Source organism: Marmota monax, unplaced genomic scaffold, assembly GCF_021218885.2.
Source record: "Marmota monax isolate L192 unplaced genomic scaffold, Marmota_monax_Labrador192_F-V1.1 WCK01_AAM20220418_F8-fsc00005, whole genome shotgun sequence".
Lineage (NCBI taxonomy): Eukaryota > Metazoa > Chordata > Mammalia > Rodentia > Sciuridae > Marmota > Marmota monax.
The window spans coordinates 14,333,878-14,351,985 of record NW_026692254.1 but is presented as its reverse complement, the minus strand read 5'-3'; the positions used below and the strand labels follow the sequence as shown (position 1 = coordinate 14,351,985).

At 47.2% G+C, this 18,108-nt stretch overlaps 1 protein-coding gene across 2 annotated transcripts in view; it reads right to left on the bottom strand.

Annotated features, from left to right (window-relative positions):
• Pcsk6 (proprotein convertase subtilisin/kexin type 6) overlaps window positions 1-18,108 on the bottom strand; it is a 199,942-nt gene that overhangs the window by 11,830 nt on the left and 170,004 nt on the right. Inside the window, exons 14-19 of one of the 2 annotated variants that reach the window (XM_046435863.2) lie at window positions 16,347-16,526; window positions 16,147-16,185; window positions 9,948-10,050; window positions 8,535-8,731; window positions 6,607-6,694; window positions 2,496-2,599 (exon numbers count right to left, since the gene is read on the bottom strand). In XM_046435863.2, the coding sequence (XP_046291819.1) occupies window positions 2,496-2,599; window positions 6,607-6,694; window positions 8,535-8,731; window positions 9,948-10,050; window positions 16,147-16,185; window positions 16,347-16,526 (711 nt within the window). The remainder of the gene's footprint in view (window positions 1-2,495; window positions 2,600-6,606; window positions 6,695-8,534; window positions 8,732-9,947; window positions 10,051-16,146; window positions 16,186-16,346; window positions 16,527-18,108) is intronic. The other variant, XM_046435867.2, reaches the window with a different exon arrangement.

Genomic DNA, 18,108 nt, shown 5'->3' with positions numbered 1-18,108 from the left:
AAAATAAAGATGACAGATGAAAAGATGACAGGGAAACATGCTAGAAGAGCTGCTGGGCTGACCACAGGTGAAACTCTTCCAGATGCTGAGCTTGATTCCTTCTGGGGTTGTCCCAGGAGGGTATGGAGGTGGCTTAGGGTCAGCCCCAACCATCACTTGTGATTCTGGCCCTGACCACATCCTTGGTTACTCTTGGCATGTCCACTCTTGAACAGCCCAGGTGCAGCTACAAAGGGCTAGGCTGGCCACACTGGGGAGGGTGGGCTGCCCCATCCTGTCGAATTTCTGATGAATGGTGTCATGGCAACTGATTTAGCAGACACCTAATTCTTAAATTTTTAGGCTATGAAAACTCACTTATGTGAGTTTCTCAGAATACACCATTCTGTGCTGGGGGAAGGAGGAAGGACAAAGAGGAGAAAACTTCATCTGAAATATATCTGAGCCCACAAACTCATGGTGTGCCTCAAGTTACTTGTGCAGATAACTGCAAAATTAAACTCAATAAAATGAACGCAATCTCCAAGATATTCTGCATAAAAACTGTGCCTGGAGACATCTGTGCTATAATCTTTGTGAGGAATTACAATACATGTAAAATTGTTTATAGTAGTCTTTTCCTCTTTGAATAAAATGCTCAAAATAAGTGAACACAGGTACAAAGAATTAAGGTTTTGTTTTGAAACATCCCCATCCCTATTCCCACCTGGATCCATTTCAGCTTCTCTAGGAGGCTTCTGAATCTTTATGGTGTTAAATTTTAGTGCAATAATGCAGCAAGAGCCAAGCTCCAAGGCAAGATGGCTCGTGAGCAGTTCAGTAACTTTTATCCCTTGCCTGAAAGCATCCACTGCCTGGCTGCATTTCTTTTCTCTCTTTTCCTTTCCTTTCCCCCTCCCTGCCCTCATATTTCCTTCCTCTCCCCTCCCCTTTCCTTTTGATCCCCTTCCTTTTCCTTTCCTTCCTGGGATTGAACCCAGGGACACTTTATTACTGAGCTACATCCCTAGTCCTTTTTTTTTTTTTAAAAAAAAAAAAAACCTTTCATTTTTTTTTAAATAAATGTTTTTTTTTTTTTAAATTTATATATGACAGTGGAACGCATGACAGTTCTTATCACGCATATAGAGCATAATTTTTCATATCTCTGGTTGTATACAAAGTATATTCACACCAATTCGTGTCTTCATACATGTACTTTGGATAATAGTGTCCATCACATTCCACCATCATTAATTACCCCATGCTCCCTCCCTTCCCCTCCAGCCCCTCTGCCCTATCTAGAGTTCCTCTCTTCCTCCCATACTCCCCTCCCTACCCCACTATGAATCAGCCTTCTTTTATCAGAGTCTTTATCTGGGCATATGTTTTTATTTTTATTTAGTAGATACCGAGAAATACAATAACCTCATTGTGTGGCAGGTACATGATTAATTTTTTTAAAAAACTTCTAAATGTGGCTATTTCCCCATGTACCATTTTACATATCATCTTAGTGTTATTGGTATTACAATTTTTGCATATTTTTGCTAACACTTGGAATTGTCAATCTTTTTAATTATAATCTTCTTATTGTGTTCTCAGTTTGCATTTCCCTGGTTACTACTGACACTGAATACCTTTTTCTGTTTCTTGCTTAATATATCTTCTTTGGGGAAAACTAGTCATTTATGCACTTTCTTTGGTAAAATATGTCACATATTTTTAAGTTTATTGTCTTCTTATTGAGTCTTTTTTTCTGGATATAAGTTCTTTTTTAAACATATGATTTGCAAATATTTTCTTTCATTCTGTGAAAAACCTTTCATTTTAAGACAGGGTTTTACTAAGTTTCTCAGAGTCTTGATAAGTTGCTGAGACTTCACCTCAAACTTGTGATCCTCCTGCCTCAGCCTCCTGAGTTGCTGAGATTACAGATATGCACCTATAATTATTGGCCTGGCTGAGTTTCTAATGCTGGGAAACCCAAGCTGCTTGCTCAGTGGGCCTTTGCATTTTTTATTGCTTTTTGTTTTCTAACTTGAAAATTGTGGAATAATGTACATAACATACAATTTACCATCATCTTAATCATTTTAAATGTTCAGTTCAGTGGTATTAAGTACATTCACATTTGTTGTGCAACCATCACTTCCCTCCTTTTCTAGAACTTTTCCATCTTCCTAAATTCATTAAACAATAACTCTTCATTCACCTCCTCTCATCCATGGGAGCCTTTGTGTTTTATTTTGCCTTCCTGTTTTTATAGTCTTTTTTTTTTTTTTTCTTGCAGTGCTAGGAATTTTCTCTAGGGCTTTGCACGTGCTAAGCAAGTGCTCCATCACTGAGCTACATCCCAGTCCCTTGCCTTTGTTTTTTAAATGCTCTAATAAATGCATATGCCCATGATGTTCTAGGTTTGCTTTCTAGGTTTCAAGGTAGCTAGCCTAATCCTCTCAGTAACCCTGACTGCAACTGTCCAAGGAAACTAAGGCCTCTGCAGGCCCTGAGCTCACCCACGCAGGTTCGGCAGGTGTGATGGCATTCTCCACATCTGATCAGCTCAGAATCAAAGTAGGTGCCTGGCTCACAGTCTGGAAGACAGCTGCCCCGTGCAAGGCTGTTGAAAAGAAAAAGAGGCTGGTTTCCACATCTGTTCCAAAATTCTAATGAAATTATAATTTGCCTTCAAACATCTTTCACAGGAGGAAATGAAAGTTGTTGAAGCACAAGGCTTTGTGTCTCTGAAGGCTCCCAGCTAATGAAAGCTAGCAAAGCTCTCCTGAAGCTAGCTAGAGGTAGGCTGTGCCTTGGTCCTGGCACAGGAGGCCCAGGCCTCAGGCTCTTTCCTGTGCCAGCTTCTCTTCACTGCTGATTCTCAAAGGAAAACTGGAGTGTATGGGGTTACCACTGGTGGCATGCTGGCTCAGCTGCATGGTCTGAGTCCCCCTTGAAGTGTCAGATTTGCAGTGTATCAGGGGGTGTCTGCCACAAGGCTGACCCTCAGCCCTGAATCTGCCCCTGCTTCTCTGGGCTTGAAACCTTCCTGACTTCACCATGAACTTGAAATAAGATCCCCTCCTGGGACCTGGCAGGTCTGCTTGATGTGGCTCTTGCTTCCTCTTTCACCCCATCAGTGCCTGCCCTCCCTTCACTCCAGCCAGGCAGCCCAGCCAGGCAGCCCAGCCAGGCAGCCCAGCCAGGCATCACAGGGACATAAACTGAGCTAGACCACCCACACTGGGTCTGGCTCCACCACTTCCCGGCCTGTAACCCCAGGCAGGCCAGCTAACCTCTCTGCACCTCCGTTTCCTCCTGTTAATTGGTTCCTACAGTATAACGTGCTTGGAAGACTCACTGAGCAAATATATGTAACTGTTTGGCATTTGGCACACAGCAAAGTACATAAATATCACCCACCATGATTTCTTTAGTTCCTGAGATTGTACTGTGTCTGATACATGCATTTTAAATAGGTTTGTCACAAAACATTATTGAACAAACTCTCTGGGCTGCATCTGTCAGATCTAGAGACTCCTGCTATGATATTGTGATTTAAAATTAGAAATATTTATTTGGTCTTCATCCTGTTACATAGCTCCTAAAACCCTTGGAATCAATAAAATAATAAATATTTTTTGTGCATGATAATGAGATGACAGGTGGCTGGGGACTCCTAAGTAGCCTCAGGTTGGGGGCTGGTTGCCAGGTGAACCAGCCTCATGATTAGAGGACTGGGATTTTTAGCCTACCACCCCAACCTCAGAGGAGGGGAGAGGGGCTGAAGGTTGAATTAATTATCAGTGGTCAATGATAATAACTCATGATTCCATACTGAAGCCTCCAGAAAAACTCCAACAGAGTTCAAAAAAAGCTTCTAGGTTGGTGAATGAGAACACCTGCTGGAGGCTGGCACACCCCAACTCCACCAGGATAGAAGCTCTTGTACTCTTGTCCCTTTCAGACCTCATCCTCTGCATCTCTTCATCTGGCTGTTCATACATTTCCTTTGTAACATCCTTTACAATAAATGGGTAAATGTAAGCAAAGTGTTTCCCAGAGTCCCGCGAGCTGCTTTAACAAATTAACCAAACCCATGGAGGTCAGGGGAACTCCAATTTATAGCTAGGTGGACAGAAGTATGGCTATAACCTGGGACTTGTGACTGTCATCTGAAGTGGGGGCAGTCTTGGGGACTGAGCCCTTAACCTGTGGGATCTGACCTACCTGCAGGTAGCTAGTGTCAGAATTGAAATAGATTATAGGACACTCAGTTGGTGTCCTCTGGAGAATTCTTTTGTGTGTGGGGAAAAAACCCACACTTTTTGGTGACCAAGGGTAAGGGTGTTGAACTGAGTACGTGAGAGTAGGAAAAACACTTTGATTTTTCTGATTCTTTACATCTACGTTTAGTGGAAAGTTCTGTAGGTTCTCTATTCTAGTAACAGCAGTGGCAGACGCCCACCCAGGGCTCTTGCTCATCATGGGGCCAGGGCTGCTACGTGAGGCAGTTAAATCATGTCTTTAATAACTGACGTTCCCCTGAGATTATCCCCCTAAAAAGATGGATGGCCAGGAGGCAGCAGCTCGGCTGCTCTCTCACGGCTTCAACATGACAGCAATGATTTGAAGTCACAGCTTAAGTGGATATTGGGCAATAAAAGGAAGCTTTCTGTGGATTATGGCTGATGATGTTTCCAGAGTTTTCGAGCTTCTCTGAAAGCTTATCACTGCTGGAACCCTGGCTCCTGCTTTCTGCTACTGCTGGACAGACACTTTCTCCCAGAACACCATTCCTGAGCCTAGTACCTAGCTTCCCCCACCCGCCAGACAAAGAAATAGGTTCTCTAGGACCCCCCAGCACTTCACAGGGAAATGGGTTCCAGGGAGTTGGATCCGCAAAGCCTTTCCTCCTTGACACCCTCAGTTAGCAGCCTGGGGAGAAGGAGTCTGCCAGTGGGGCCTAGGACATCATAGCTGGCCTCTCTTAGGCCCTTGGTCATGGCCACCAGTGGAATGTCTCCTTTCTCTTCTAGCTTTTTTCTTTGGGGAGTCTCCTTTCTGGACCAGTTCACCCTTTACTTCTAATCCTGCCTAGTCCAACCAATAAGTTTAAATAATGGTAGGTGTGACGTGTCACTTTGGGGGAGGGGTCTTGTTTTCCCTCCTCTCCCCAGGCTCCCAGGTTCTTGGCACTGTCTCCTCCCCAGTACTCATCTAAAAGAATGGCATAGGCTGACGCCATCGTAGAGCCTCCTGGGGGAAACTGGAACCTCCCTGTCTGTAAAGTGTGAAGAATAGTATCATAGGTTGCTGCAAAGATCAAATGGGGTGACACTGGGGTGAACACCTGGATAAGAGCTGATGCTTAGTGTTTTCCTCCTTCATTCCTTAACCCCTCCCCAAATTCATCTCTGTGGTGAATTCCAGTCCCATAGCATTGGAAGGAAGGGAAACTGGACTAGGAAAGTGGGCTGTCGCCTCACAGGGCTTCACTGTACAAACGCTGCTCCTTGTCTGCATGGACAGTGTCTCCCTCACTTGAAAGCCTACTGGAAATAGTCTCAGGCTTCCCCCAGAGCAGCTGTATCAAAATCCACATTTAGACATGAACCTTAGTGATTCTTGGGCCCTTCATGGGAAAGAGGCACTGATCTCTCCAACCCCATCCCTTCTTTCTTTCCAGTGCAGACCACAGTGCTAACACTCCCTCTAGTACAGAAGTGTCCACAGCATATTTTCAAAACAGAATGCTTTCTGAGTTTCTAGACAGTTTCTAGATAGTTATGTACATTTGATTGCCCTAAATGTAATTTGGTTGCATTAAATGGGCTAACGAACAATTCCAAACATAAAAAAAAATCATGAACTCTGCATTTTTTTTAATGAAGGATGTGTGTGTGTGTGTGTGTGTGTATCAGTGATAAGCTTTCAGAGAAGCTTGAAACTCATATATATGTAGTGGATGAACATAATACCTTAATTCATTTTTTTTTTTTTAAATGTGGTGGTGAGGCAAGCAATCTACCACCGAGCTGCAACACCAGCCCCTCTGCATTGTGTTTTTAAAGAAATGGGTGCTGAACTTCACAGGGCTGAGCATGGTCGAGCAGGGAAGACTGGGAATCTACAGAGCATCCCCAGGGAGCAATTTCTCCTACTAGGATGAAGATGCCAGAAAATGGGGTGTGTGTGGGAGAAACGACAATGATGGAAAAGAGGAAGGATGCATGAGCTATGGCAGCCCACCCCTGGGCTGGGCCTAGAGAGGAACTGGAGTAGGAACAATTATTGGTGCAAAGAAGGCAATGATGTGAGCTTCCCTCAAAGACTCACCTTCCAGTGGTCAGCCCTACTTTATGGTCAGCCCCACTGTTACTTTGAACAACTCTCCAAATGTTGCAAAAAATGTAGATTAGACCTGTCTTCACATTTCCCTCTTAAACAACCAGTTCCTAAGTGGACACATGATTTTCAGAGACTGGGAATATTTACTCTGAGAGGCTTCGGGCTTCTGACATTTTAACTTTCAAGAAAAGATGCAAAAACTTGGTGAATCAGTGACAGAAACTAAATGCAGCTTCAACAGGTTGTCATTCTTCACGTTTTTAAAGCACGGAGGGTTACCTGAATCCTTCCTTACAGACAGTACATTTCTCAGGTTCATCCACACACTTTTTACAGCTTGGATGGCATTTAAGGCAGTTTTTCTGACCTGGAGAAAAACAGCAAGATGAGGAAAACAGAAGGGGCAGGTTAGAGGAAATCAAATCTGGAAAAGGAGTCTCCAGCATTTCACAGCAGGTGCAGGAGGGCGGCTCTTCCCCAGTGTCTATCTCCAGAAAGGATCAAATAATAATGAAACACCCAGAGGCCAGGCAGAGACCCTGTGCTCAGGTGTGGAGAGTGTCACTGGTGAGTGTCTTACCACTCTTTTCTGGGATAGGTCAAAGTCCTTAAATAATTACCATATTTTGGAGGTGGTTCTTTGTTCAGAGGAGGCATGGTTTGGTTCTGCTTATTGCAACAGGGAAGGAAGCCAATTCCTGGCTGAGTAGAGTTTAATCAGGTGCAAATCTTTATAAACTTCATGGGGCGGGGGAGCCTGGATGCTGCTGACCTTTCTCCCCTAGAGCTTTCACAGGGGTCTTCTTTGAAGACTCAGCATCTATATACAGGGAGATAGGAACCTATGACAAGCCATCATGTCTCCCAGGGAAATTCTGGGTCATTTCAACTCCCACCTTCACTTACATAAGTCACTCATGTTGGCATCTCATAGACACTGCCTTGTGCCACTACTAAGTGCTATGAATCTGGAAGCAGAGGGCTGCTTGCTCCACCTCAGTGCAGCCTCCTTGGAGCCACGGGTGGCATCACATGCACATGGCAGGTGCTCAGCAAGGACTGAAGTGAATGAGGGGATGGCTGATTCTGGCCCTGGGAGGGGGGTAGTATGAGGGAGCCTGAAAACAGGTCTGGCTGGCAGCCCAGGGCAGGTGTTCGCAAAGGCTATGAAATGTGTCTTATGACTGTTTCCCCTCTGAAGAGTGTCTGGTTATTTGGTAGCTTTGTATGTCGTTACAGATTTCCTGGCTTCTTCTCCCCAGGAGTAACAGTGTGGCATGACAGGCTGGATCCTGCACAGTAGGGGCCCAGAGAGGAGCCCTGCAGGAAGGCCTGCTACCAAAACATCCTGAATATCAAAACAGTAACCCCTTTCACTTGTTTGAGCATTATCTCCATCAATTTAACCCAAACCCTCTGCTGTCTCTTTTAGGGTAAGGTACATGATAACACTGCCCATTCTACCCACCTTCTAAACACAGGACACCTGGAGGGGCTGCTCCAAGTTCAAGTCCCACCTGTCATTACTAGCTGTGGGTCTTTTACCATTTCTCGGCTTCAAGATGAGGAAAATACTGCCCACCCTTTAGGGGTGTGTTCACTTCCTGTAAAGAGCCCACACAAAAAAACAGACCCTTCTGAGCCCAATTCTTATCCCCTCAGGTACTTCTTCATCTTCAGAGGACTGTAAACCTTTTGCCTACACCTAAATCCCAATTTCAGTTCAGCAGCTCTATCCAGGAGGTTTTTTTCCCCAGTGTTGATCCTCAATTCCATAAATTCAAGTTGAGGCTCCGGCCCCAGTCCAGGACACCTGTCTCCTCTAAGAAAGAGGAGAAATGATAGCAGAGACAGCAGGGGATCCTCTCCTGGTGTCTGAGAGCTGTGGCCGAGCCACATATCTGCCCGCCCTCAGTAGCGGACACTGACTTGCACACGTTTGAGTTGCATGGTCTGCCGAATTCTTTGCAGCATCACTTTGAACTTCTCCTGCCAGGTGTGTGGGTGATCTGCTGCCAAATGACAGGTCTGAGCACTCTGATTTCATGTAGGTCCCTCCTGCCTTTCCTGTGAAAGGTCCTTGCTGAGAACAACAGAGTACAAGAGGAAGCCAAGGCCAGGGAAGTCCCCACCCCCCGGGAAGGGATGCCAGCCTAGCGACAGGGAGAGGGCTCAGGCCTTCTCATGCCCTCAGACATGCCACTCACTTTCATCAGCATAAAATCCAGCGGGACAGAGGGTCACACAGGTGTTCGTTTCCTGGTGATGATAGAACCCGCGGCGGCAAGACAGGCACTGTGTTAGGTTCCTGCCCAAGCAGGTCTCACACCCCTTGTGGCATCTTCGACAGCGTCTTGCTGCTGTGTCCCCAAAGTAGCCTAAGGGACAGGAGCTCACGCACTTCCTGTGGGAACAGGTACAGGTGAGAGCTCCTGTGAATCAACCTCCCACCCCTGTGTGGCCCCTGCATATGGATGGGGGAAATACTATCCCAGAGCTTGGAGACCCCTGCAGACTCAGCAAGACACTGAGGACATGAGGGCCCTGGGGGGAATATTAAGTCGTAAGGGAGTGTCCTGTCTTGGTGAGTACCCTTGAGAGGTTCCTAAGGACACAGATGGAAGTTTGAGGACTTGGGTAAGAAGTTCTGAGGTACCTGTGGCTTCCCACAGGCACCATGATGTTGGTATTTGACTTTTGGAACTTTTGGTTCTACAAAAATCCTACCAAAGGTGCCCTTGGGAAGTAGGTCTCTTGGGCACTGAATAAAGCTCCAGGACAACTGCCTTTGTGCTGAGTGCACTGGGACCGCCCTGGGACTGGGAACTCCAGACACTGAGGCTTGCACCTCCACCTTGCACAGGGAGCCCCTGCCTGGACCTCGTGGGTGTGCACCAGCAGCTTTCAGATACATCTGGCACCCAGGCCTGTTAGGAAACTCCCAGTGTCATCTTGGCCTACCAGGCCTGGCCTGAGCAGCATGTGGCAGGTGCTCAGGAAGGTTTGTGAAACCAAGGAATAAAAAGCATAGCAGCTGCAAGACTGACAGGGAAATGTGGGAGGGTGGTGATGCCAGCAGTTCAGGTCCTGGCTGCTAGGACCTGCAGGTATGCACGCTCACCTCAGCAGGGCCAGCGTGAGCCTACACAGCTGGCCATATGCCTGGGGCTCCCACATCAGCTCTGCCAGTTCCTTCCCTCCGGGAGCATTTAGTCCCACAGGCTTTCCAGGGAGCTTTCAGGAAAACCCCACACTAGCCAGAGGCTGCAGCATGCTTTCCCAGAGCCACAGCGTCCCATCTGGCCCTATGTGGCTGACAGTGCCGCCCCTGAGTCACACGTATCTACAATACCCCTAGGACACTTGCATAATCCATATGATCCATTTTTGTTTCACAAATGGATGAAGAAAGCTTTATAAGCATGGTCACAAAAGTGCCACAGTTTCAGATTTCTCTGTAATAAACACGAATTACTCATTTGATTAGAACAGAAAATTATTAACAGTTTTTAAAAGGCAGTTAACTTCAATGTGATTTCTTTGTTGGGGTGTTACACAGCTTGAAATGGGCCACCTTAGCAGAGCTCCAGAATGTGCCGATGGCTGCCCCAATACATTACCTGCTGGTCTTGGCATTCCCCAGGCTGAAATGGACACAGTTCAAGCATTGGTCTGCATTGGGGCCATTACAGCCTTTGTTCCCACACTCTGGATGGCACACACCTTAAAGAAAAAACATTTCCTTTATCCAGAGAGATGCCTTCTCCATCCAATCCAGTCCCCTGTGTCCCCGACAGAGCATGTGGCAGCCTGATGAGGTTGGGAGGATTTCCCTTTAAAGTGGTGGTTCTGTGAGGGCTGGGTGGACAGACAACAAGGCCCCATGGAATATGGTCCCAGCCAGAGCTGGGTCTAGCCAGGGATCTAGGGTCAGAGGGCCCAACACTCTAGACAGCAATACCATGAGAACAAGTAACGCAGTCAACCCTGGGAGACAGCCAAGGTCAGTGAGGAGATGGGGATTGTGAGAGGCAGGAGGATGGAGGAGAGAGAGGCAGGGAACACCTGTATTAAGTTCATTCACTTACACCACAGTCATTATGTTGGGACCAGACAGATCTCTGATTTCCACTGTGAAGGACCCAGCAATGCAATCTAGGGGTGTTTTAGGTGTTAGGAAAGCTGCCACCAAGGGTGCTGAGGCAACATGAATTAGGCAGGAGGAAGAGTACAGAGAGAATTCTGTACATGCTCCAGCGGGAATGAGGATGGATTTCTACGTGTTTGGAGCACCTGGTACAGCTGGTGCTTCAAGAGCCAGGGTGGACAGAGCCAGAGCCTGAGCGTGTCAAACTGGGTGAGTGGGAGCTGGCTGCACATGGGGGTGGGAGTGGGGTGCTGCTGCTGTGGGCTTCTTCCTGCAGACTTCTTTTTGGCCTCCCTGCTTCTTGCCCTCAGTAGTGGGACACCAATATCTTCCCTTAAGTCCTCTCAGGTCCCTGAATTCTAACCCTGAGCTTGTATGTTGTTGGAAAAGTGACACAAATGTAGGGAAGCTCAAAGATTCCAGCAAACTCCTTGTTCTGGGTCTCTTCCTGGTAAGAGTCAGGGATGAGCTGGCTTTCAACGTCCATCCTTGCAGGCCGGGGGTGGGCACATTTGTAGGTTTCCTCTCCCTCCTGTTCTGCATAAGTGACAGCCGTGGGAGCCAGTCTGTGCTGGGATTCCAGACTTACCCACCAACCCCATCCCTTCTATGGGGAAACTGCTAGGGGGAAACCTCTTGGATAGCTGAGAGGGGACCCAGGGAGGGACTGAGTGAGGCATTATGAAGGCTCCTGAGTCTCTGGAAGGGAAAAAACCTTCTGCAAGGTTTGAGTTGTTGGAAGGGGTGGGGAGTGAGTTCAGAAGCAAAGAAGAGTTAATTTGCTGGCCACCCGCATTTCACGGGGAAACAGGAGGGTAAGACAAAAGTCCTCATTCTCAGCGGCTCACAATGGGTCTTTGCTGAGGCATACAAAGCTCTCTTGATTCCTTCTTCAAGAGTCTCCGGCCTTCCCAATGTCAAACGCGGGTTATTTTGCTACCCTCCTGGAGGTTCACCGTTGTTGATATTTCCCAAGTTTTCATTGTGGGTCTCCGCCTGTGTTCCCACTGCACACTCCTTTCAGAGCCGTGGTCATCTCCAGGACGCTCTGGACTGCTGCCTCTTCTGGTCCTGGCTGGCTAGTCCGGTGTTCTAGATAAGCCTATCATTTCCAAAGTTTATCACTGAACCACACCCTCCCCTCCAGCTCTGGACTATTTTACTATTTTGGAGTCGATTCTCATCTGATTTGGATTTCTGTGCACTGTGTCCAGGGTCAGTTGTGGGGTTAGTCTCAGAATGCTTTGTTCCATCATATCTTTTTTTTTTTTTCTTTTTTTAAAGGGGATTGAACAGTGCCTCATGTACGCCAAGCAAGTGTTCTAACATTGAGCTACACATCAGTCCTCTAACAAAAAAAAATTTTTTTTTTTTTTAAAATTTTGAGACAGGGTCTTGCTAATTTGCCCAGGCTGTCCTTGAACTTGTGAACCTCCTTCCTCAGCCTTCCAAGAGGCTGAGATTGCAGGAATTCCCTCCATCTTAAGGGAGCTGGGTGTGTGTGTTGGGAAGAGGGGGTGACAGACCAATCTTCTCTTCCTCCAGGCACTGGAGATGGTAGCACCACACAGGCAGGATCTGGTCTAGCCTACTCATTTTCAGTGCTTAGAATGGCATCTGGAGGGCTGGGATTGTGGCTAAGCGGTAGAGCGCTTGCCTCACATGGGCGGGACCCGTGTTTGATCCTCAGCACCACATAAAAATAAAGGCATTGTGTTGTGTCCATCTACACTTAAAAAAATAAATATTTAAAAAAAAAAGAATGGCATTTGGCACAGAGCAGGTGCTCAGTAAATATTTGCTGAAAGGCTGAGGGGTTAGAGTATGGATGAAAGAAGATTGGACAGAAACAGAAGTGCCAATGTCCCCACCACCTGTATACACAGGGTTCCTGGATGTTCTGGGAGAGGAACAGCCTGAGGGGAGGGCCTAGACTGGTGTTTATAGCTGCTGGTACATGGGATGTAGATATCACCCCCAGAGTCCCCCTTGGAGCCAGCTTCTCTGTAGTGGAAAGTTTCATGACAATCCAGAGGGGAACCCCTGGCAAGGCAGGGCAGCAGAATTCTGAGACAGCATCAAGGTCTCCAGCAACATCCAGCCCTAGCTGGAAAGGTCAAGAGGAGAAACTGCCCATCCAAGGGCTGAGGATACTTAGATAAATATCTGTAAACAAACCTCCCCACACGGGACTCTCTGTTGGGACTGTTTAAAAAGCCAAATATCCAGATTCATCTCTTCCATGAAACGCTGTAAATTAAACCTGGCTGGTCATCTTGTCCCAAACACTCCTTCACTTCTAAGAATGTTCTGGTACAGCCATTACTCATTCTTTGGGTGAGCTTGGGTTCTTTGTGTTGCAATTTATATTTATGCCTGCATTTCCTCTTTCCTTCATTAGTGAAAGTTCCTCCAAGACCCACAGTCTTCCTGGGCCACTTTCTACCACTCCTAGCAGAGGCTCCCAGTAAAAGGCATGCTCGATTAATGTGCAGAACAGGCTTTCTAACAGCTGACCCCACCTGCATGCGGAGTTAACTGACATAGGCTAACTAAAAACTCCATCTTAGAAACTTTGTGGAGCAAATCCAGAATTTAAAAAATACACAAATAAAACAAGTGTTAGACAGCAGCTTGGGAGTTCTCGACGGACTTTGTCATTAGTGTGCAGACTGTGCTGGAGGAACAGGCGGATTTAGAAGGTATTGGCACCTATTTTGCCCTTCACCCTATCCCAAAAAGGGCACCCAGGGAAAGTTACCTCCGTTAACACTATCAGACTTGGAGCAGATGCAAAAGTTAAGCTGGTTGGTAAAGACGTGCCAACGAGAATAACAGACGGCTCTCATTCTTGACTACTAGGTGACCTAAGTGAGTTATTTAATGCTCTTGAGCCCCTGGTCTCATCTATACTGAGCCTATGATCCCAATCAATCCCTACATGTACACACCATGCACACTGTGAACCAACTGCTTTGTACCTGTCAGCTGTCCTGGAACCTTGTCTGTTTTCTAGACAAGAGGACATGCTCTCTTGACTCCCCTCATGGTCCTCTGTGGATGGCCACACTGTCCCGAGCTGTCCTCCACCCATTCTTCTTCCTTCCAAGAAGCTCAACAATTGCTTCTTTCCTGAAGCCCAGGCTTTCCTCTGTTCCCACAATAGTTCTGTCCTGGCCTCTCTGCCACTCTCTGGTAGGAACCTGAACCCCTCCCTGTGTCTTACCATGTCCTTGCTTGTCTCAGCATCTGCTGGCTCCCTAGGCCACACCACCTGGAATCATATGTGTGCTGGCTACAGGTGAAGACTTCCTAGCACCTCAGACCTACTGAATTCCAGTTCTTGGGGTGGGGCCAGCCCAGAGCCTGTTCTTTAATCAAGTGTCTTGGTGGTGGACTCTATCTCTACTGTGGCCACCAGGTGGCTCTGTCCGGCAGGCTGGTCCTCACTGCAAAGTTGTCCACCCTCAGTACCCCTGATGTCTTTCCTGTGTCTCACTCTGTTCATTGTAGCTGCTCTACTTCTTCCTGCCAGGCCCTCTGGTCCCCAGACCCCCACCACCATGCTGAGTCACTGTCCACACCCTCCCTTACCTTAGGAACTCCAGAATTCACCACTGCCTTAGCCTTCCTCCTGCCTCGGCCTGGAGAATAACTCTGGTTGTTGTTTCTGCCTCCATTCCCAGGGAGCCATGTGGGCTGAGAGTGTCTGGTGGCCACCTGGTCCACCTCATGAGGGCTCCCTTTGCAGGGCAGCTTTTCTGCCTGGCTCTGGCCAGGTCCTGGTCTGGTAAGATGCTCTGAATATGTCTACATGTTTATAAGCTGGAAGCTTGGTCCTCAGTAGGACAGTATTGAGGTGGTGGAACTTTTAAGCAGTAGGTCCTAGGACAAGGTCATTAAGGGTGCTGCTCTTGGAAGGGATGAATGCTAACTCCCTGGACCTGTTAGTTTAAGCAAGAGCAAGTTGTTATAAAGTGAGGCCACTCCACACACCTCTCTGCCATCTTGTGATGTAGCCATGAGGCCTTCCCCAGAGGTCAGACTGATGGACCTTCCTAATCTTGGATTTCCAGCCTTCTAAACTGTGAATTAAATGAATTTCTTTCTTCATAAGTACTTGGCTTTGGGTATTTTGTTATAGCAACAGAAGATGGACTAATGCTATATCCAACATCCCCTGTAAGAGTCCTGCTCCCTTTTAGTGGATCATGTTGCCTGCTGCTATTTGGAGGTCCTTGCAGTCCCTAGACTTCCCTCTCCATCCCTTGTTCATATCCTCTATTTCTCATCCCGGGGAAAGTTGGTCCTCTCTGCGGTTGGCTCCTGGTACCACTGCTCTGTCAGATTTCCCCTGCCCTTCTGTCCATAGGGTCCAGATGAAACCTCTGGGTCCAACACCCTCAATGCAATGTTTGCCCATGGTCAGCTCCCCACATTCTGGAAGTTCCATTCCACATCCTCCTTGACTTGCCTTGGACTCTAAATTTGTTGTCCCCCCTCCTTCTCCTTTGTCCCTCACATCACGGCACCCTCTGGTTCTTATTCCCTCTGTCCTGGTTTCTGGGCCTGCTCTTTCTGCTAGTGCTGGTTCACCCTTCCATTTGCTCCTGAGATCACAGGGAGCCTCTCTGAGAGCCAGGAAAGCATCTCACTCCCATGGAAACCCCTCTATCCATTCAGGCCATGCTCAGTGATGCAGACTGAGAACAGCCTGACAGTTGAGGTTCCAGTGTATGAGGCTGGGAGTCAGCAGCAGATTTTAAGGAAAAAAAAATCAGTTCTTTATTAATAATTACTGAATCTTGCCACTGTTTATAAATCACACGGGGAAACAGAGCAGATTAGTCCATACATAATTCAATGCTCTGTTTTAAAGAAATGGTGAAAGAAATTTAAAATGGAATCAACTATAATTTATGCTTGATTTGTATTGGTAGAATTCTCCATTTTGTTATTATTTTTTCAGAGGATATTGGATAATTCAAATCATCCATATTCTGTGATATCACCCATCATTTATCAAATAGCCAGAATATTTAGCTAAGAAAAATATGCCCAACCAGAAACACCTGGTGTCACACAAATCACCATGAGATGGGTGGCTCAAGGGGAAAGGAACCACTTTTGACCTAATATGCTAAAAAACCTGTATCTAGAACAGTATCAGGAGATGTCCAAAGCCCTGTTAGGGGGACTGTGGCTCTTGGCTACCTTGAAAATGAGCTGGTGGCTCAGAGCCAAGGGCCATCTTAGCAAAAGATGGCTAGAGAGAAAGGATCTGCACAGGCATCTTAAGTTCTGTGAGTTTTTAAGGATGCTTCTGTAGTATCAGTTTCTACTGATGACTCCCTTCTCTGGGTCTCTAATCCTACCCTCAAGGATGGTGGAATGTCTACCTCCAGCTCCTTTCCTGGTTATGCTCCCAGAACCTAACCTTCTTGAGGCCTTGATAGTACCTGCTTCCTTCCCACATTCTGGCCACTGAAAGTGCGTGGACTTGAGGGCATCAGGAGGCTGAGCCATGTGATGGGGACCTCTGAGGAAATGCAAATGTCCCTGGGGGCAGCTGGTTAATCAGAGGCACATCCCAGTTCTGGTGGGGCATAGAGGGGCTCAGTGTCCCAGCCTGGGAAGGTCAGAGAATACTTACTGGTTTGAAGCATACTTACTGGTCTGTAAAACATTAGGAGAGACTTGGATGGGAGGAGCTGTGTGAGTGCAAATGACTGTCATTATTATGACTTCTGGGCAAGAGAGGACCTACAACCACAACCCTGCCTTTTGCCAGGAATGGCCCCACCTTAGAGAGTTACAGTGGGAAACCAAACTTGAGGAAGCTAGCCATGTCCTCTTGTTTCCAACTCATTACCTGTGTAATCTTCTTCATCCTCGAGCCCCTCAGCCTGGGACAGCCACTTAGCAGCCTTGGGTGGCTCCAGCTGTGGGGTTGAGAGCTCCAGCATCCGCGAGCGGGACTGATGGGAACTGAAGGTATGGTAGGGGTGCTCCGCTGTGCCATATAAAATGAGGTTCCACTCTTTTAACTTCCCTGGAAGGCAACAGACCCACCGAGTTATTTCAGGAAGCTCTTGATACACCTGTGTGCTCCTTTACCTGTGCACAGGCCTCCATCGCTGTGGCCCATGGCTTTCACTGCCTGCTCACCTACTAATCAGGTGTATCTCTACCACCAGGCCACATACTGCTCTCTCTTTGTATGTCCCCCTGCTGCAAGCCAGCACTCCTGGACTCTTGTGCTATTGAGCTGCCCTATGCTTCTGTCTTTGCTGGTGGCGGGGGTGGGGTGTTGGTAGGGGTAATGGTGTTTTTGAATTATACTCTCCACCCTCCTGGAGAGTGTCTTTGGCTCCTCTGGTCTCACAGCAGATTCTCTTGATGCTGCCTCCCCTACAAATGGCAATAGCAACTTGTCCCCCTTGAGATGTTCAGTGGTAACCTGGGTGTCAGTCTGGCTGGGAGCTTTGTCTCATAACCTCCAATTGTGATCACTAGATTGTATTGAGGGGCCCTTCAACTTGGATCTTCAACTCTAGAGCACAGAAGACTTGGTCTTGTGCTTTCCTCCACAGCCATCCCAGGGCAGTATTAGGGATAGTATTGCTGGTACAAACTCAAAAGTCTACAGAGGTTGAGTGTAGGGGGAACATGCTTGCAAAGAGGAGGATGAATGATACATATGCCAGGCTCTACTGGGGAATTCTCGGTAGACAGGCCTGGGGAGGACAGAAGCTGATGCGAAGGCAGCCAGTCTGTGATAGGAGTGGTGCAGACATTGCTCTGCTTATAGCCTCCATGTGGAAATGGCAGCTCATGTGATGAGGTTGGCTCAGCTATAAAGAGAAGTGGGAAATCTGGCCTGTGATTTCCAGGTGAACTGCTGATGTCATAAAACACATGACAGATGTGTGACATGTACTTGTGGGCAAGCTCAGCTACATGTGGCTGGTTTAGGTCTCCTTTTCTTGTGATAGTGTCCCCTGCATTCGGGCAGGGGATATATGTTAAGAAGGTCCTTACCATCATTCTTACATGAGGGGCCATGGGCCAGAGTGATCTGCCCAAGGACACACTGCTCATGCCAACAGGACTCTGCTGCCTGGGCTCTCAGAGTTTATTTATAACTGAATTAGCTCCAAACAAGATGCTCTCATACCCACCACGAATGACCCCGATGAATCCTCACTGTGACCAGCTATGAACAATGCTTTTGCCAGCTGCTTATCCGTGTCAGCTGGGAACATCTCTAGCTTTCATTTCCTTTTCGGTCATGAGGTTTCTTGCCAATCAGGATGCTTTAGGCAAGAAAATGTATCATGATGATTCTTTGATATGTATTGTGTTTTTACTGTCACTCACTCTGCTCATCTCAAAGACTCCCATCTCTGCTCCAAATGGCAGGCAGAGAACTGCCTACAGACAGTTTTTGCATTGTGGGCAGCTCTGCCACAATCAACTTTATCTTTTGCTCCAATTCTGGGAATCTCTTAGACTCTTTAAATCCGAATCAGAGGACTCCTGATCATCAACATACCACAGGCCTGTGGGCGCAAACCATATAGTCCTAGGTAGGTGGGCTGAAGCGACAGCCAGAACTGGTCCTATAGCTCACC